This window comes from Accipiter gentilis, chromosome 30 (assembly GCF_929443795.1).
Source record: "Accipiter gentilis chromosome 30, bAccGen1.1, whole genome shotgun sequence".
Lineage (NCBI taxonomy): Eukaryota > Metazoa > Chordata > Aves > Accipitriformes > Accipitridae > Astur > Astur gentilis.
Window position 1 is genome coordinate 21,108,483 of NC_064909.1, and position 20,278 is coordinate 21,128,760.

General features: G+C 52.2%; 2 protein-coding genes across 4 annotated transcripts in view; one reads left to right on the forward strand and one right to left on the reverse strand.

Annotated features, from left to right (window-relative positions):
• Positions 1 to 561: 561 nt before the first annotated feature.
• Positions 562 to 3,919, reverse strand: LOC126052564 (transmembrane protein 121-like). The gene is made up of 2 exons (XM_049833399.1): positions 3,776 to 3,919; positions 562 to 2,054 (listed from the first exon to the last, which is right to left on the reverse strand). The coding sequence occupies exon 2, from the start codon at positions 2,051 to 2,053 to the stop codon at positions 1,115 to 1,117; it is 939 nt and encodes a 312-aa protein (XP_049689356.1). The 5' UTR covers position 2,054; positions 3,776 to 3,919; the 3' UTR covers positions 562 to 1,114.
• Positions 3,920 to 10,331: 6,412 nt separating this feature from the next.
• LOC126052589 (phosphofurin acidic cluster sorting protein 1-like) overlaps positions 10,332 to 20,278 on the forward strand; it is a 69,497-nt gene continuing 59,550 nt past the window's right edge. For 2 of the 3 annotated variants that reach the window (XM_049833466.1, XM_049833467.1), the window contains exon 1: positions 10,332 to 10,543. In XM_049833466.1, coding sequence (XP_049689423.1) covers positions 10,332 to 10,543 — 212 coding nt within the window. Of the gene's footprint in view, positions 10,544 to 18,052; positions 18,157 to 20,278 lie in introns of those variants that run through there. The other variant, XM_049833470.1, reaches the window with a different exon arrangement.

Below are 20,278 nucleotides of genomic sequence, written 5' to 3' on the forward strand. Positions count from 1 at the left end.
CTGCCAGGGGAGCTGCTTTTCCCTGCAGCATCCCGTCCTCAAGGAGGCAGTTGGGTTATTTTCCTTCCGTTTCTAACGCTGTCCTGGCACTGTGCCCCTGCCAGACCTGCTCTGGCATCCCTCCAGGTGGAGTGTGGAGACTTGCTATGGGTGTCCCTGGGGAGGACATGGGATACTGGGTATGGCTCGCACCAGCTGATGTAAGTGCAGCTGGTTGCGCAGGCAGTGGTGGCTGACAAAGCTTCCACACCTCCTCCCCCAGTGACACCGTTGGAGCCCACCAGACTCACAGGAACCTGCCTCTCCTTTCCCAGCTTCTGGCCAGGAGAAATGGCTTCAGACGCCGGTGTCTGGGCTGCTCTCCCCAGGCCAGGGCGGTCACTGAGCGAGCCCCCCACTCCAGATGTTCTCTGCAGCTACACATCCAGGCACATGAGGGACAGGTACCGACGGGAGCTGGCGGGACCTGCCTGCCAGCAGGGATACAGACAGGAGGAGGCTGCAGGGCTCAGGTCTTTTATTGCAAAGAGGGAAGATAGGAAAAAGGAGAGTCATCCCCTCCGGATGCCCCCAGGCCTGCAGCTGGCTGAGATGGGTGACAGGCAGGGGGAAGCCCAGGCCTCGCTCCCCCGGCACAGGGACCCCCGGTTCACGCAGCGGGGAGCAGGCTGCTGCCAAGCACCAAGCTGGAGCCAGGGCCAACCGCCACAGCGGAGTGAGTGATGCACAGTGTCCCCATGCAGCCCCCCTGCCCCCAAGCCTGAGCCCTGGCTGGCCAGAGGACAGTGCTGCGTGGGGGAGCACTGATGGGGGGAGCCTGGCCCCAGCCAGATGTGGTAGGCAAACCTGGCCTCCTCCTCCTCCTCCTCGGCTCCGCTGCCCGTCTCGCTCAGCAGGGTGTTGAGGTCCCGAACTGCTCTGCGGCTTTACGGAGGCTGCTATGGAAGGGGGGGGTCCCTCGCCATGCGACCCTCGGGGACCGGAGCGGCTTCACCCAGGGAGGAAGGGAGCAGGGTTATTGCCCTCTGTCCAGGCGGGGAGCTCGGTGACCCACCTTGGGTTTGCAGGTACGGCCAGACGTGGCGGTGCCCAGCCTGTGGCTCCTGCTGGCTTGTCACGTATTGTCCTGGGCCAGCTCCTCCGGGCAGGCAGGCTGGTCCCGGGATTTGTGCAGCCCTGGGGAGTGCTGGGCCTGGGCGCTGTGCTGCAGGGCCAGGTCCGGCCCCAGGGGCGCGTGGTGCCGGTGCCGCTGGTACTGCACAAACGTACAGACCTTCAACCCAATGGCCAGCATGTTCTTGCCCATGAAGATGCTGGAGACCCGGGCGTCCCTGAAAAAGACCATGTTGCTGCCTCGGATGAAGATGGTGGTGATGTTGACGGTGAGCATGCTCAGCATGGGGTACAGCATCATCCGGTGCGGCATGATGCCAATCCCTTGCATGCTGATCTCGCAGAGGGACACGCAAGGGAGGACCAGGAGCAAGATGTAGCAGTAGAAGAACATGATGCCCTCAGCCCAGAGTGGCAGCCCCTTCTTCTGGGGCTCCCACAGGTTGGCCTGGATGTCCAGCACGTCCAGCATGTCCACAATGACCCAGAAGAGGCGGTTGCGGAGATCTTCTTTCTTCTTGAATGTCCTGACGTACTCCATGTGCTCCGTGGCCACCAACAACACGTAGAGGGCTGGGATGCAGATGGAGAGCAGCAAGGTCAGCGCTTTGCGGGCTATGAGATCCAGGCTTTTCCGGTCAGCTTTATAGTTCTGGTATACAAAGTAGACTTTGATCTCCAGAACGAAGACGTACAGGAACCAGAGGATCATGGCGTAGCCCCGCTTAGCTGTCTTTACCTCCGCCCCGACCCAGATGGCCACATAGCGGAGCACCAGTAGGAAGCATACGTCACCCACTGCCACCATGACGCAGATGCCCAGCTTCCTGGAGCCCTGGCTCTGCTCCACCAGGTAGGCATCCATGAGGACGAGGCTGGTCATGATGAGCACAGTGGAGAGGCACACGTGGGGCTTGCTGACGGGTGGTGGGGGAACCATCCTGCACAGAGGAACAGGCAGAGCCATCAGGGAGTTGTTTGTTAGGATTCCCCATCCCCACCTTTGGGCCCCCTTCTGTCCCCCTCTCCCCAACAACTGTGGATGGCTGAAAGAAGGTCAGCGGGGGGTTCATAGACTCTTCTCCCATCCTATGTGCCTGGTTTGTTCCAAACCTGCAGACTCCTAGCCGAAGTGCTCCTGAGACTCCTGGCCAGGCCATCCTGGTGGCACGCACTGGCTGAAACCCAGCTCCTAGGCTGAACATGGGGATATGGTGGGGCAGGCTGGACAGCCTTCAGGCACTTGGGATGCTACTGCCTCTTCCAGTAGCTCATCACTCTGGTTAGTCTCTGCCACTGTGAAGGGCACGTGCCTTATTTTCCCACAGGATTTCCCAGCCAGTGGCACTGGTTATATTCTCACCCCACAAGGCAAACAAGACCATATCTATGCTTTTAACCCAAACAGGTCCTTAGCTGCTATGATCCTGGACCGCTCTGTTTTTAGTCTCCTTTATTTCCATGCATAGCATGAGGCGAAGGATTATTTTTAGCCTGGCTGTCCTGTGGGGTGGGAGGGAAGAAATCAGCCCAGCATCTTCCGTTTCCTTCAGCCTCACGCTCCTCAAGAGCTCTTCCTACAGCTGTTCGCCCGTGCCCACCCTGCCCCAGAACGACAAACTGAAAGCAAGGAAAAGCAGCACCAACCCACAGCTCCAGGACACAAGCAGCTCTGCAACAGGCCCTCGATTTCAGCTGGATGTTCAGCTTTCCCAGGCTGGGACAGAGCAAAGCACAGTCTCCAAAAGCACCCTGCCTGCCATGGACGGCACCGGGGCTGTCAGTCTCCCTCCCCCTGACCAAGCACAGCTGCAGGCAGCTGCTGCCAGAGACGGAGGGAGGACGGAGCCAGGGCCTTGCCGGGCACGGCTCGGCAGCTGCTCTGGAGGGGAGCCAGCCCCCCAGCTGAAATGGAGGACGAAGCTGGGCTGCCGACTGCGTGGCACAGCACCGCACGACGGCTGCCTGCACAGATCCCGCTCGGCCGCACCTTGGGCCACGCAAGGACCCTGGGACCCCATCCCGGTCTCCTGGTGGGCATTGCGTGGGTAGCACTTGACCGTGGAGCAGGCGCTTGGGAGCAGGACGGAGGCCGCGCAATTAACGGTCACCCCTTAGCCGCCGACAGCACAGGGCCCTGACCCCAAACTACCCGAACTCCCGTTTTTTGGCTGAGAGAGCGGGCGTCCTGCGCAGTCGTGCATCCCCGGGCCCAGAAGCATCCTAGCACGTTGAGGGAAGGAGGCAGCGAAGCCTTAAGCCCACCAGACACGGGTGCTTCTAAGGGGGACAGATCAGATGCTGGTGGCCACGAGGGAGCCGGTGGCCGTGGCACTGCTGGAGCGTGCCACGGGGCTGGCGTTTCACCCCACGGCCTCGTCCAGCTTTTGGAGGACCCGGAGCCAGCCCAGGCCCCAGCTCGCCATGCTGCCCCACCTCACCCCGGCCTCAGACCGGGGCTCCCACGCTGCGTCCCACCACGGTAAAGCGCAACCCACCGCGGGCTGCATCCCCTCGGGCTGCCCACCGACGCTCCCCCCCCCCCCCCGCCCCGGGCCCACCGAGGGGAGGACAGCCCGCACCGACGGGATGCCGGGAGGGGAGAAAAGGGGGGGATCCGGACCCGAAGAAGGGGGTCCTCCTCCGCCCGGACAGCACTTACCTCGGGCGGTTCCCCGGGGCCCCGGGCCCGGCGCGGCATCGCCCGGCGCGCCCCGGTGGTTGCTCTGATGCGGCGGCGGCGGCGGCGGCGGCTCTTGGCCCCTCCCGGCGGGCGGGCGGGCGGAGACTGCGGCGGCCCCCGCCTCACCGGAGCTGCCGGCACCGCCCGCCGCCCCCTTCTCGCTCCGGTTCCCGCTGCCCGATCCCCGTCCCCGGCAAAACCGGGGGGTTCTCTCCCCCCTCCCCCGGTCCCGGCCGGACACCCTCCCGTTCCCCTTCTGCCCCCATCAGCTTCTGCCTTGGGGGGGGGTGCGTGTCCCCCCCACCTTCAGCCAGCCTACTGCCCCTGTCCCAGACCCAAACCACCCCAGGGCTATGGGTGCTCGTTGCCACAACCCGGGAGAGACCCCAGGAAAACCTGGGGGGGGGGGCCCTGGGAAGCTCGAACTGTCGAGGGTCTTGCCCACCGGGAGGGACCGGGACCCCTTCCTCGCTGGTGGAGCAAGTGGGGGGAACCCCTGCACCTCCATGACCCAGCACTCAGCCGTGCTGGTTTGAGGGGTCCTGGGGAGCTCCAGCTCCGCAGGACACTGGTAGAACTGGGCTGGGCACAACCAGGGGCTTGTGCTCAGGTAAATCAGATCAGCGAAAGCAAAAGGTCTCCCTTACCCTGGTGGACATCCCGCTCTGCAAATGCTCTTCTATCAGCCTGAGGAGCTTGCTGCATTTAACTCTGAGCTTGTTTCTAATTGATTTAGGTCTTAGCTACGCAGGGAAGGTTTTCCAGTATATTTCCACTCTGACTTTGAAGCGCCTGTTTAAATATATGTATTTTGGAAGATGGGGAGGCGCCAGGAAGTCTGGAGATGGACTAAGAGCAAAAGCAGGCATAGATCTTGAGTGAGAGGACGACTGCCAGCCACAGTCACTGAGCGCCAGGAGAAATGCAGCCCACCTCACCTCCAGCTGCTGACAGGGTGTCCGTAAGGCCCCTGTTGTATCTGATGACTTGCAGCATCTTGGGTGGCACGTATGAATCCCGCCTGTAGCGTCCATGGCAAATGGAGAGGCTGAACCGGCATCCAGGTCAGCTCACGTGTCCCACGGTGAGGGTGGGCTGGTTTATGCAGGCGGGTGGAGGGTCTGTGTGAAGGGAGCGGAGCTCTGGGTTAGAGATGTGCAACAAGGTAAAGAGTTTGGCTGTGGGATCATTCTCCTAGTCCAGGAAAAAAACAGCAATCTCCAGAAGGGCTGGAAGAGCGGGGCAACAAAGCGGCCAAAGCAACCTGCCTCCAAAAAGGAAAAGGAGACCTTGCAACTCCAGCTTGAGTGGAGAGCACTGTGAGGCATGAGAGGGGAAGGTAACACAGAAACAAAACTTAGGTCTTTCCTGCTGGCCACAGAAGTGCCAGCTCTCACTCCACATCAGGGGAGTCTCTTGTAGGCTGTAGGGACGAGCAAAGGGTCTCTGGCCATGGAGGCACAGAGGTACGCACGTGACAGAGGTAGGAGAGAGGTGCTGGAGGCAGCTACCAAGCAGTGGGGCTACAGACGATTCATCCCTGGGCTGGAATCATAAAACTCCTGAGTCTTCACTAGAGGCTAGGACAGGAGGTGACAACATTTGCGTGGGAAGCAGTTAAAAAGCTGCTTTAATGAGATACATAAAAATAAGCAACCAGAGCAAGAGGAGATATGTATGTACTTCTCTAAAACATGATGCTGGAACCAGGGTGCCAGAGTTCACGTGTGGATGCAGCTGTGATCAGAGACAAAAATGGAAGGAAACCAAAGGGGTACACCAGGGTTCCCAGGCAGATAGCTGCTCCCTGGCTGCTGCTGGCTCCAGACCTGGGAGGAAAAGCATCTTCAGCTTAGCCCTGTGCTGCCTAGGACACCTGCACCCCACTGTTATCACTGAAGAGGTCCTCTAGGGCAGTGACTGCAATGCACTCAAAGGCTGTTGGGAGAGAGCCAGAGAAATCCAGCAATGTTGAGCATCCTCGAAGGGGAACTGCAGGAAGCAGAGGAAATTTGTTAGCAAGGAACAGCAAGCAGTGGCTGTGATGGGGAAAGGCTGGCAGTGCCCTGGGGACCATGCTGAGAGCTTCAGCTGCCCCCAGAAAGCCTCCTGGCCCCCCAGAACCTGGCCACAGAGTGGAAAGTGAGAGGTGGCTGGTACTGATGGGCAATTTAAAAAAACAAACTGGGAACCGCTTCTGAGTGAAGGATCACAGGGTGCTGAAGGGTGCTTTAACATCACAAAAAGGCCTAACAAGATGTCTGATCCAAGCAGAAAGATGTTGTCCATTGTGGCTAAATTCTAGCCTTTGGTCATGGAAATGATGATGAAGATCAAAGTTTCTTGGGAATTTCTCCTGTCACTCTGTCTGGGCTGAGGAATTGGACTGCCCCAGCAGCCCCTATGAACGTGATGCTTGCCAGACAGTTTAAAGCCTTTCTTCCTCCAAAGAATAAACTGGATCTTGGGGATTCATGGTGGATAATTCCTAGTGAATTGAACATCTTCACTGGATATCTTTCCAACAACAGATTTTAACCCATGCACCCAAAGAGACTAGAGTGAGTGAGGTGCTGGAAGGTGACATCAGAGTGGAGAAGTGAGAAATTGGATATGCCACATGGGAGAACAAAGGAATGAACGTAGACAGTCAATCCAGGTAACCATTTGTCAAAATAGAGAATGAAGGGGATGGAGCTAAGCAATGGTGACAACGTCCTTTGGGACGCGGGCTCGCCTCTGAGACAGTCTACCGAAAAACGTTAATTTCAAACACAGCTGCGTGCAGCATCACGCATCTGATGGGACAGAGAGCGGGTGTTGCTACTGATGCGGGGACAGCCCTCGGAACGGCTCTTTGTGTCACAGCCACTGGGGGCCAGTGTAGACTTACACAGCTTGCTCAGGACAAAGCCACCCCTGGCTCCTGGTCATGGGGGATAAGGGGGTGACCGACAGCATTCGCCTGTCCCACCCCAGGCCCCGGAGCCAGAGTCGTCGTCCCCCCTCCCCGGAACATCCCCCATATACCCTCCAGCCCCAGCTCACCATGGGGTGAGCTCCTCTCAGACCCACATTGCCCAGGACCTGTGGTGGACTTGGTGCCGGAGAACAGCACCCTTTCCCACTGCTCTGGGGTGAGGCTGCTGGCAGCAGGGGCCTGCAGGTTGTGCTTACAAGGGAAAAAACATGGCTTTGCACCACAAAAGGTGCTCTTGCAGCTAAACCCAGGGCATTTTGAGAGGGATGTCTGTATTGAAGAGAAATGCTCTACTCCCGAGCAGCTGCTGTGTCTTGCTGCACCTTGTCCAGGGTGCGAAGGCTAAGGTGGCACATGCCTCTTCTAGGAACAGCACGGTTGAGAAAAGTGCTGGTCCAAAGGGATCAGGTGCCCTGCATGGGCTTGACCACCATACAGGGCACACTGTGGCACCTCGTCTGCCAAGGACAAAGATGCCTCTAAACAGTGTTGAAGTGCTGGGGAGCAGCTGGTGGGCATGGTCCATTTGGATAGCAGTGACACATAGCAAAAAAAAAAGGGAGGGGGGTTTCTGGAGGCACATTTCAAGCTGGTTGCCTGGATGCTAAAGAGCAAGAGTTCCTTGGGTGTTTTTCCTGATGTGTTTGGAGATCGTATGCACGATGGAGCAAATCTCAGCTGGTGGTTGGCACACAGAATGGTCTCAGCTTAAGAGGAGGTGGGGAAGCAGCTGAATGAGATGACAACACTTCCAGGCTCGGTTTAAGCTGAAAGATAAGCAGGCTTTGGTACTTACAATGAAAAACACAGGAACATTTTGACCCCAAAGACAGAAAAAAAGCCACCCTGTGTGGAAGAGCACAGTTCTGGCTAGCTCATGCTGTAGGCACAAAGTCAGTATAACACGAAAGCAGGAACAAAGGAAGAGCAGGCTGTGCAGCCAAGCCCCCAAATAAACAAGGCACATTGAAACAGCCTGAGAACAAATGCATAAATTCATCTGTAGAAAAGCCAGAAGGCCGAAACAAACAAGTGAGCTGCATTAAGGATAGAGGTACTGGAAGGGAACAGGCTGCAGGGAGAGAGATGGAGAAATCCACCTCAATCACATTGAACATCCCCCCAGGGGAAATGCAGGAAAAGGAGGAAGCTTGTCAGCAAGAAACTGCAAGTGGTGGCAGCGATGACAAAATGCCATTTGTGACCTGGGGACCATGCTGAGGGCTTCCACAGCTCTGAAAAAAAGCGTCACAGATAGCAGAGCATGGCACAGCCACCGAGCAGAGCAGAGGTGGCTGGAAGTGATGGGCATCCTTCAGGAAAGCAGGGGAGAAGCAGCCCTCCCAGGCCAGAGTGGTGGCCCAGGAGAGCTGCAGGACTGCCAGCCCTCAGGGGCTGCCTGGAAGGCTCCATTCAAGGTTCTGTCACTTCACCAGGCTGCCTTGCACTGAGCAGAGAGCTGCTTCTGGCCTCCTGGAAGTGAGAGAGCATCCCTGAAAGCCTGGAGCCCTCCGTGCTATTTGAAGTACCACACAAATAGTTGGGAATGGTGACTAAGACTGGAAGGCAAATGGGTGAAAGCAAAACAGCTGGGGAGGCACCGCGATGGGACAGATCAAGCCCTCAGATCTAGAAGGGTCCTCTGGAGCAGGCAGCTGCTTTTGGGGAAGGGTAATGATGATACCCAGCTGAAATCAAACCACAATGGGTGAAAATGCTGAGATAAGGCCAGGGTAACATGACCATCACGTGACACTCTCTTGCTGCAAAACAGGGTTTTCACATTCATCTGCAGAGTGTTATGAAAACACAGCTCATCCTTGATCCAGTCGGACCTCCCCAAAAACCTCTGCTAAGATCCCTGAGCAAATGCTCTTAGAGAACCAAGGCGGTCAAGGATGAAAGGAAAGGTCCTCTCATGCATTCATGACTTGCTTAAAGGAAGGAAAATGGATCGAAGTGGCAAACAAGCTGCTTTGCAAGCAAGACTGGAGGTCTGGGCAACTCTGTGCTGGGATCTGTGCTGTTCATCAGATGCAGAAATGGGCTACAAAAGGGGGCAGAGAGCAAGGTGGAAGAGTTTGACGACAGTTCAGATCATTAATCTAGTCAAACTGAAAGCTGATGTGAATATCTGTGTGTTACTGAGAGACCTGCAGCTCAACAGCAGGTGAAATATACTCGCATTTGTCAGTTCTACAAAGAAGAGGTCCAAGGGACAGGTTATAAATTAGACATCAGTATTCAGGGAAGTGACCCTGAAACGCTTGCTGCTAATGTTCTAAAAACACCAGTGCTGTGCTCAAGGTCCACAGTAGAAAGTGTGGATGATTTATACTGCTTCCCAAGTTTGTGCTGCTCCCGCTTCTCAAATCCTAATCCCTCCACTGGCATGAGCCGCATCTTACAGTCTGCCTGGAATAACGCTGCATCAATGGAAAACTCTGTCACTGCTGAGTATATTGAACAGCACAGGACCTGGCACAGTCCCTGCCGAAGCCGGGGAGCTTCTATTTTATTTTTGCGGCTTGGCCATTATTGACTTGGCCGCTTCTTTCAAGTAGTTTTAAGCGGGGAATGCTGCAGCTCCGGGTTCATCGCTGCCTCCTTTCAGGATCCCTCAGCCAGCGTCACCCTACTCGGATGATCCGGTACCCCGTTCCTTTCCCGTTCCTTCAGAGGCAGTGCCATTTATGGAGACAGAAACCCTCTGAGAAGGCTGAGGTGGAGCAGGGGGCATCTTTCTCCTCGAACAGCCCCACAGCAGCACCTTTATTCGCCTCCCGTGCCGCACAGGCTTGCCCCGAGCTCTGTCCCGTCCTTCTTCCCAGGGGTCTGGAGGAAAAAAAAAAAAAAAAAAAAAAAAAAAAAAGCCAGTTTTAACTCCCGGTTTATCTTTGGCAAGGCTTAGCTTTTAGCTCCGGCCCAGCCAGGCCCACGGCTCCGCGTTGCCATGGCAACCCCGCCACAGCTAGGGCGCGCGCCCCGACCGCGCGCCTCGACCGCACCCCTCCGCGCGCTCGCGCTGCTGCCCTTTAAAGGGATGGCCGCCACGCCTCCTTCCCCCTCCCCTCCCCGCCCCTAGCCGGAGTAGCGACGCCGCTTGCCATTGGCTGACCCCACCCCGACGACCGCGCCCTCTTGTTTTTTTTCGATTGGCTACCGGTCCCTCCGGTCTCCTCCCTCTCGGTTCCGATTAGCCGGTCGCCCGAATGGCCATCTTTACCCTTTCCGCGCTCCGATTGGCTCCTCTCCCGCCGCAGGCCGCGCCCTAGGCGCGTTCTGATTGGTCACGGGCCTTTTTCCCCCCCCTCCCTCTCCCTTACCCCCTCCCCCCCCCACCCCGCCGCGCCCTGACACGCTCCGGTTGGCGGCCGGGCTCGCCCCGCCCCGCCCCGCTCCGCCCCGCCCCGCCCCGCCCCGCCCCGCTCCGCCGCGCGAGCGAGCGAGCGGGCGGGCGGGCGCGCGCGCCGAGGCGGAGGCCGGCGCTGAGGCGAGGGGCTCGCGCCGCCCCCCCCCCCCTCCATCGCCAGTGGCGGCGGCGGCGGCGGCGGGATGGCGGCGGCGGCGGCAACCGGCGCTTTGAGCTCGGGCCCCTCCGCGGGGCCCCCAGCGGGGACCGGCGGATCATCGTCGTCATCGTCGGCAGCGGCGGCGGCAGTGGCGACGGCGGCGATGGCGGTAGCCGGCCCCGGTCCTGTCCCGGTCCCTATGAACCTTTTTGCGACGTGGGAGATTGACCGTTCGGCGCCGAGCTGTGTGCCCAGGTAAGACGCGCCGCCACGGGGCCTCGTCCTGCTCCGTTGCGGGGGCCTCGGTAAGGCCGGGACCGGGAATGGCGGGGGGGGGGGAGCATCCCTGCCCCCCCGGGCCGGGCCCGGCCCGGGGCCGCGCCCCCCCCCCCCCCCCCCGGCCCCCAGCTCCCGGTGGCCGCTGGGCCTTGCCCCAGCCATAGCCCGAATGCACGGCGAACGGCACCCCCCGTCCTCCGTTCCCCCACCGTGCCGCCCGGTGTGCTTGCAGCGGGAGCAACGGCAGCACCGGGGACCGGCGTGGCTGGGTGTGCCAACACCGGACCACGGCTGCGTTGACTCCATGTTGCGGCCTCTGGCTAGCGTCTGCCGTGATGGCCACGGAAGGTCTTCAGAGGGACGTTTATCATCGCCGCCATGCTGCTTCCGAAAGCTGCCTCCTCGCCCCTGAAGTGAACGATGGGCTTACAACCGGTCCCCTGAAGCCAGGTCGTGGCCACCCGGCATCCGTGGGGGTTCCCTGTGTCACCTGCGCTCCGGACCGTAGGTAGCAGCAACAAGGATTCCCTGTGCTGCCGACTGAACTCACGGCTGTATCTCTGGCAGAGCTGGAAGATGAGTTGAACGGTGTAAATGTCATTGTTGACTGTGCGGTTAAGGGTATGTCCAGGCTGGATGTGCTTATGGGAGGAATGCCAAGACCTGTCTTGGAGCAAGGAGGTGCTGGATGTGTTATTGAGCTGAGTGTATTTTGGCCCACTCGTCTTATCAGACATTGATCAGGAGGTCTTCTCATGAGAGCTAAGGGACGGATTCGGGAAGTCGCTCTGGGCTGTGGTACGTTGTCTGCAAGTGATGTATTCAAGTGCTGCACAAAAACTGGAGGTGTAAGATTCAAGACAGGAAAAAGACTTGTTCCAATAAGGCAGGAGAACACCAGTCTTTGTGAAGGGGCTTCGGAAGGTTGATATCTTTGTGGGGAGAAACTTGGTGGTTGAGTGGCCAGATGGGTCAGAGTAGAAATGTTCCAAAATACCCTGAGCTTGTAGAGAAAGCCTGGGTGATTGCGGTGCCCAAGGAGGTTCTGGCCTCAGCAGGCAGCAAGTGGGAAAGAGTTTGCAAACATGTGTTTGTGAAAAGCCAGCGTACCTTTTGATGACACATGCTCAGGCTGTTGTGTGGAACAGGAAGCAGTGATCATTCTATAGCTTTAAAGTGACTCGAGGTATTGTTTATTTGTGGGTAGGTTACTCCCAAGCTGGAATTTGGAGAGCAGGACAGCATTACCAGGTTGACTTCCTGCAGAAAGAATAGAAGTTGGAGATACAGAGCACAGAACTTAGTGATGGTGAAGAACGTGCATAGACTTCACAAATGGAAATGCTGCAAGAGCTAGAGAGAGGAGGAACTGCTTTGGGCAAACCAAAGACAGCATGATTAGGAATAGCGAGACTGAGTTTAGAAATGTGTTACATGGGTGGCGGGATGCCAGTGGGTGAGCAGAAATCGTGTGCCATCAGTTTGAAAGTTGTTTGAAGAACTGCTCTTTGGCCCAGTGAATCCTGGTGCCTTTTCACAAGAACAGTTTCTGTGAGCATTGTGTTAGATGCCTGTTCTAATGCACAACCATCTTTGTGTGTTGATAGCTGTGGGGAGCAGCCATCTGACACACCAGCTTGGAGGAAACTTCTATAAAAATTAATCTGAAATTTCATCTCTGGAATGTCTTCAAATGCAATGTTTGTTAGGATGGGAAGAAGCTGATGCTTCCTTCAGAGGCCACGGCTCTAACATGGTGTGCTGCTATGCCTGTGGAGTCAGCAGGTGTCTGGAGAAGTCCCATCGGGCCGCAGTGACCAGTGTGGGACTGGTGCTTCTGTATTTTCTAGTCTTCAGCTAGCCCAAGCTTTCCTGACTGAGCAGACCACAGGTGGGCACCTATCAGGCAGGTATTTGTGTTCAGTGAAACTGAAAGGAGATCAAGCCCCAAATCTCAACTGGGTTAATGGTGTAGCTGTGCACTGTGCTTCCTTATTGCTCACCCATGTTCTTCTCCTACTGATCTGCTTGTATAATGTTTTAGTCTTGACATTATGTTCTTCAAGGTAGAAACTGTGCTGTACTGTCCCAGTGCCCGCACAGGTGGTCTCTGGTCTTACAGTGCTTTGAGGGTGGTAGTGGTGGCAAAATACTATCCATTCAAGGGCAATAATCCTTCTCCCTTGGGCCTCTCTGTCCCTTATGTGTGTGTAGTCTCAATTCTTCCAGCCCTATGCATATCTAGGGAAAGGAGAACTTTGCACTGGTTTTAATGCTATAGAATGTGCTTTCTTTTTCTAGACTCTGTATCGTAAGTCTTTTCTGCCTCTGTGCTCCTTCTTAGGTGTTTCATTTTCTGAAAATGCAGCTCTGTCTGCTGCAGGAGCGGGACTGGGGTAGATCAGCCTTTGTGGGGTTGCTCTGTGTTTGGCTGTTAACGCAGGATGGTTGAGGGGTTGTGTCCAGGCCTTCAGAATTTCAGAGGGGCAGTCTGGGCCAGTAAAAATAGGCACCATGAAGTATAAGCCCCACTGTACCAAACAGTTCAGTAGTATGACTGTAAGACTTCTGATGCCTTGTAGGAGGATCTTGGATTTCCAAGATGAACTGTTGCCCATGATGGAAGTCTTGCCTGCTGAACCAGGAATGCACCACTGAACTAAGTCCACATTTAGTTTTGGAAGTTGCCTTGCTCCCAGAATGGAGGTATCATCCCTCCTGCTGGCGTCTTTCTCTTTTCAGGGCCAAGTTGATCTACGAACTCTTAATGCCCTTCCTATGAACCGAGTAAGCATAACCTAGACCCAGCTGCCTTTGGTTCAAGTGGCTCTTAGGGGAGGCAGAGCTGAATTTTCTGGGCAGTGGGCTATTATGCAGAGAGGCGGAAGGAAGTAAACACCTGGAAACCAAGCAAAATGCTCTTTGCATCTTCAGTTAGGCTACCCACTGGGACAGGGATTATTGGCTTCCCATTGCTATGCCTTAGAAGGAAAGCAATCCTGGTTGATTCATGCTGCAGGGTATGAAGCATGCTTTTGCTAAAATAGTCAATCAATCAGCCTTAACTTCCACTCATAGTTATCTTAGTAAAAGTCTTCATGGTGGTGTTCTGCGGTGGGAGAAAGTGTCTTTATTGTGATACCATGCAAGTAAGTACCCTTAAGGGTTGTAGCAGGCTTTCGCTGTATGGACACTGCAAGAAATGAACTAGATCTTTGTCACAGTAAAATGTCTGTCTGCATCAAGGTAATGTCTTACAGCGTTTTCATTGTTTTGTATGCTGATCGGGCAGTACATCTGGAAAAAATGTGTGAAAGGACTTTTTGCAAGGTCTTGTTCTTTCCAAGTAGTGTTATTTTTCAACCTCTGTTAATAGGACTGCTTTTCCTTTTTTTTTCCCTTTAATATCTGAGAGCCTGTAAATGCAAGTTCTTAATTAGGAAACAAGATAAGATTGTGTGATTGTGTTCACTCTTACTTTTTTTCCATGACACAGCTGTTGTGTTCAGTGTTATGTGGATGTTGTTTCAGTGATAAGTCATCACGTTTCTAGTTAGAGGTGAGAGATAACGAGTTGTATTTGGGCTAATGAGTTGAGCTCAGATTGCAAAGGCAGTTTCTACCTGTACAAATTATGCTGTGAACGGTGCTGCAAGGATTCAAATACACTGCATTTCGTCCAGGGTACCTCGTATCTCGGTACGATACACGAGCTCAAAAACATTCCAAGTCTTGGTGCCACCCACACAGTGTGCTTGAACGCAGTGTCTCCTGCTTTTGATAAGAAAAGCATTGACTTGGGGAAATGCATGTGGTTTGGGCTCACTTTGCAATATTGTGTATGTGCACCTTCAGGACATTATGTTTCAGAAGATGCTCTGGATTTTCGATCATTAAAACTTCCAAATGTGTGTTTTGGAAAGTTATAGCCTAATGAATGTCTTCTTGGAAGGAGAGCAGTTATTGCAAGTACGACGGAAAATATCCCATAAGTGCTAGCTGTGGTGGTGATCCTTGAAGTGCCACGAGGTGAATGTTCTCCTCTCTGCAACCCTGCTGTCCTGTGTGGGCAGACAGTGTCTATTACCTGACACCTCATGGAGAGTAAGGTAAGACTTGCAGCTGGTTGCATGTTTTCTTTTGCCTGAGGTCCGGAAAGCCTTGCAGTGAGCAGTGCCTGTCGTACAGTATGGAGGAATCTGCTCTCCTCTGGCACAGCTGCATTCAACTGGATTGGCCGCGTCTCGCAGCCCCGTGGACTGCTCTGTCAGCTGTGGACTCACGGGTCTGTTTCTTCTCTGCAAGGAGTATTGTGGGTCTGTTCTACAAGCACTAACAGTTTCCTTTTCTGAAGCTGATTTGGTGAGGAAAAGCCTCTGAACTGGGTGTTCCTTTAAGAAACACTTATTCCAGCTGGAATAACATGTATTTATCTGCCTGAGATGTTCTTGAGTGGTTTCCTGGGTAAATCAGGCATTTTCATGGTAAACTTCCAACCTCAGCAAAATCTGCTCTGTTTGGGTAAGCTACAGAGTTGCACCTCTGGGAATGTTAAATGATTCCAGATTGTTCCTTCAAAAGATACTATGATGCTGTGACAAACCCGAGTAGCTCCAGACGGCGAATGCTTGGGAGAGGCCAGTTTCTTGTGAGGAAGCAGTCTCTTATAAACTGGTGATATTTGCTGTGTTTGAATTATGATTTCCTTTTAGTACTATATAGAAAACAAAATGTTCTAAACAGCCATCAGATTGCTTATTATTCTTAATATTGTGGGCTTGGCTACAAGCCAGCAACATAATATGCCTGATGTGTTGTTCGCTAGCTGTCGTGCTCTGTGGCTTGTCTGTTGCAGAGGAGCACGTTTGGGATTTCTCTGGCAGTGTTATGTTTCCCTTCTGAGTGTATGATAACTGAGTTGGTGTCTGTTATTCCTTCTTTCTGCTCATTAGTGGAACTCGGGAGAAATGTCCCCTGCCAGTATGATTGATGGGGGTGTGTGCTCCTTTCAGAATATTAATAGTGACTTTCTGAAGGCTTAATTTTATTTGAAGTACCTGCCACGCTGCCTCCTAGCCTTGCTCTCCACTGTTTCATTCATTAGCTAGGCTGTGTTAGCTCAGTTGTCTGATGGTTTATAAAAAATGTTGCATTGTTCTTGTCATGCTAGTATGCTATGAGTGCTCATTCCGCTTCCTCTGGCGTATTCAGTTACTTGTGATGGATTACTAACAGCCATGTAGTATGCATTTAGTGCACTTTCCTCTGGGGTGGAGAACCCCTGACCTTTATCCTGTCAAAAGAATAAATTGCTGAGCACCAGTTATCTTATGGGGTTCCTGCAGCAGATCCATTCTTCAACGAAATCTGTGCCGATGCTTTTGTGTAATTGTTTGCAACGTGGAATGATTCTAGATTGAACACGTCTCCAGTCAACTTCCAAAGAAGTTATTTCCAAAAAAGAGCCAGAGTTGAGAAACATACTGCATTTTACAGCATGTCAGATGAGCATCTGGGCAAGGCTGTTTTCCAAATACCTCGTGTTCTTATCTAGTCCAAGATTTCAGCATCCCAGCTGATGGGGAAGCTGTGCTTCTGTTTTGTTTTGTTTTATTTTAACTCCCTCAAAGCTGGTGGATACTGTTTTGGGAAATGAGAAGTGACAGTGTCTTACTCCTCTGTGTGGGATGTGGCAGCAGGAACCTGCCTCTGCCTCCCGGGAAGCAGACAGCTTAAGTGAAACTGCTCTTGTAGTTAGAAGCCTCTTAGATAAATGAGGCTTTGTTTGGATACTTCAGTATAGTCATTGCAGTGGACCAAAGGAGAGATGCAATATTTCAGGTACCTTAACACATTGCAACTGTGGTTACAGAGACCACTCCCTACTCTGCAGTGTGATTCAGCCTCTGTGCACACAGCCCAAAATTGCACTGTTGTTTTTTTTTTTTTCTGCAGGCCTGTTGCAATGCCATCTCCTTTATAATTTACTGCCCACTGTCATCTCTCACGCTCTTTCTGCTTCTCCTGTCTCATGTGGTCTAACCCAGTGAAAGATTATGTTTAGTAAATAAAACCTCCTGTTGTATTTTGGCTGCTATTCTAGTTTTTCTAGGTTCCCCTTATTTTCCTACTCATGCTGATTTTCACATTTCCACTGTAAATCCTTCTTGTCATGCTTCTTATTCTTCAGTGCGAGCACATATCTTAAGTAGCATGAGATCCAAAGCCAGTGCTTGTGGGACAAAAAAAATGTCCAGCTTCCATGCCCAGCCATGTATTTTTAAGTGTTTTTCTGTGGTTATGATAACTAAATTCTCATCAGCATAGGCGGTTTGGGATGATGGCAGAACTCATGTCTTTGGTTCCTTTTCCCAAAACTGAAACACACTAACAATTAGCTGTTGTGTTGTTACAATGTAGCAGAGTTAGAATAACAGTAACTCCCTTGTAAAGGGTTCTGCTACTCTTTTCCTGTTCTTTAATACCTTTTCTCTACCAGGGGAAAAGATCATGTTCATCCAAAGCCTCTCCTTGATTCTTCTGCTGTTTTTCAGCAAGTAGTGTCTCTGAATCCATATTATTTGGATCAGGGTTTTTTTTAGATTTGCATTATTTATATATTTTTTAGAAGAGGTCACTTGTATTTGTTCTGCATTTCCCCCTGTGTTCCTTCAGCTGCCTTCTAGCAGCCCATTTACTTTCCACCTTACCAATACATCCACTTTCTTCTTACTGCTCCTTTCCCTCAAAAGCCCTGAACATGCCTGCTGATAATTTTGGCATTGTTCTCACATTTTTTGTATGCTTCTGCCTTGCCTTGCACACCTGTAACTGAGTAATCCTTAGCTCTGAATCTTAATTTTTCCCTTTTCAAAGTAGTCTGCTTTTTTTCTCAGAATTTAGAGACTATTCCTTGTGAAGCTGCAATGGCCACATCTTGCTCTTGTATGGCTTGTATTTTTCAGCTGGACTATGTTCTTGATGTGCTTGGGTTGTTTTTTTAATGGCTTTTATATTTTTTCACTGTTGATGAATATCAGCTTTTTTCTTTTGTTAGACTTTCTGAATTTTCTGTATGTGCATTCCTGAAATACAGTCCCATAAGGTGACATTTCTTTCAGTCCTATCATACCTTATGCTTGAGGCTGCTTGCTCCAAGTATTCTTTCCTTTCTTGTGTGCTCCTCTGTCAGAAGCAGACTCAGGACGTCCATTTGGATTTCACGGTATACTGAATATATGAATAATTTACTCATTTTTTCCTTGATGTTTGTCAAATCCCTTGACTTTTCAAGCTTTTTCTCTGCCTATTATGTTCCTTAATCTCCAGTCAGGCAAAAGAACAACATTCCCATTACTCTGTATTTACGCTTTGTTCACCTCACCTGTGTATTGATGAAATGTTCATACTTATTTGGGGATAACTTTGTTACAATACAGATTTGTGGAAGCATGGACAAGTCACCCTTATTTCAGGGACCTGCTCCACCCACAAGGATCTGAGCAGAGAACTGCATTGTACAGGCCCTGGTTATTAACAGCTTGTGTTGCAAGTGGATGAAAAGCCTACGCACAAATTTACCAGTTTTGGTGAGAATCATTCTTTGAGTGAGGAACCTTAACTGTGCAACTCTTTAGAATTAAACTTTTTTTTTTTAAATGTAAATTTTTTTTTTCTTACCGTTATGAAGAAGCCTCAAAAATGGATGCCCATGCTGGTCTGGCACTGTCTGTTCCACAGGCCTGTATCACTGCTATTGTATCACTTCAGTCCCTCCCTTGTGCTGCCTTCCTGGACGTATCTTACCATGGTACCGTGTTCCTGAGCTTGCGGATAGCCAGATCCAAGGTGCTTGCCAGCTCAAGATAACAGCAAAGGAAACAGATGGGCTGTTTGGTGGGTTTGCTACTTCAGAAGTAGCAAGCTGTAATGAAACCTTAACTCCATGTTCATCATTGGTAGGAAAGTTGTTAGACTATGCATTACAGAAGCTGCTGTATGGCACATGCTCCCTTTTTGTCAGCGTGCATGGAGATCTCTGCCAGGACAGCCTGGGCAATGGAGGGTGCCCTGTGTTTTAAGTCACTCTAGCAGGGTTTGCCAGACAGGTGTCTATTGGCACTTGAACAACTGCCTGCAGCAGAGAACTGGAGGAAGTTGGTGTGGATCAGTGAACTAACCTTGACCTCCTTTCACTGCTTTTCCCAGCTTGGCTGCATTGGCACATCTCCAGCAGACTTGCAGGTGTACCCCAGCAAGCTCTGCCAGGTGATGAGTGTTAAGATGTAGCTTGTCCTGCATCCCGTTAGCACTTTTAAACTTGGTTGAAAGGTACTTGTCACTATGTCTTAAGCGCTTGTTCTTTTTCTCCTGTAGACAAGGCTGCAAGTGATGTTTTTGTAATCACTCACTGCTTTGTGGTGGTTAATTCATTAACATGTTTTATTTTAGCCTGGAGATACAGTGAGCGAGCTGTTTAGCAACAGGTATCGTGGCAGACTGCTAGCGCTGTGGCTCTGTGGAGGTGCGGTGCATTTTTTGCACCTTGCCATGCCATTGACTTGCTGCTCTCAGCTAAACTGGCAGCGCAGCATCTTTTGTTAAAACAGCCTTGGATTTAGGGACAGCTGGTGCAGCAATTCTGCTGCGTCTGTAGGCAGAAAAGTTCAAAATCTGTTACGTTTGTGAAACAACTTCTGTGACGTTAGCCATGCTAATGCTGATGCCCAGTTTCAGCATGGCTAAAATGAGAGAAGATCAATGTGCTGCTGTAGATTTCCACTTTTTTTTCTGTCTGCCCTGAGGCTGCTTTTGGGCAGACCCCAAGTGAACAGCTGGAAGTTCAAACATAGTGATCCTAAGTAAAGCAATGACCAGTTAAAGATGTGATGTTTCCCAAGCAATGTACCCTTTCTGTTGCCTATAAAAAATATTTTTTAAAAGTTTGCTGCAGCATGTAGCCTTGTCACTGACCTGTGGATTGTTTAGTAAGCTCTTTCTAACGTTTCTAGGGAGGCTGTTACGCAGCAGCAATGAATTTGGTCACATGCTTTTTGTTAAACAAGTAACTTGTTTGAAAATAGAGCAGAAAGATGACCTTGCAGTTTGGACACTGAAGTGAGGCTTAGACTCAGATCCGGGATCTGAAGTTTCTTGCTCTTCTTCTAGTTCAAATAACCCTTTCCCTGCCTGAAGCCATAGCTATGACTCACGTTCCTGTTCTCCACACTTTGTTCCCAGCTGCTTGTTTCCATGCTGCAGTGTTGCCATTTCCTTGCATGTACTAGGGAGCCTGTGGAGTTGTATTGTAAAGCAGAAGTGATCTTGAGGTGTGGCAGGGTTGCTCCCAAAGCCAATGTCCTGCAACGCGGTGCCAGTACTCACGAAGGAAGAAATTTGTCCTTTTTGGGAAAACTAGAGTCTTACAAGACTGCCCTTAAACTCTGGTGTATTTCTGTATTTCCTTGAGCTGGAAAAACAGAGCTGAAACTAGAGAAAATGGCTGGGGTTTCTTCCCTGGCTTCCACAGACTGGAGAGCTGGGATAGGAAGCCTGAAGGTGCTCAGAAAGGGGCAACTGGAGAGAAACCATCGGGGAACCAGATCACCAGCAGAGTTTTCCTTGCTGTCTAATCTAGATGCTTCTGGCTGGGAATCCCCTGAACAGGCTCAGAGGACCATGGGAAGTGGTGGAGTCTGGAGGAGGTTTGGG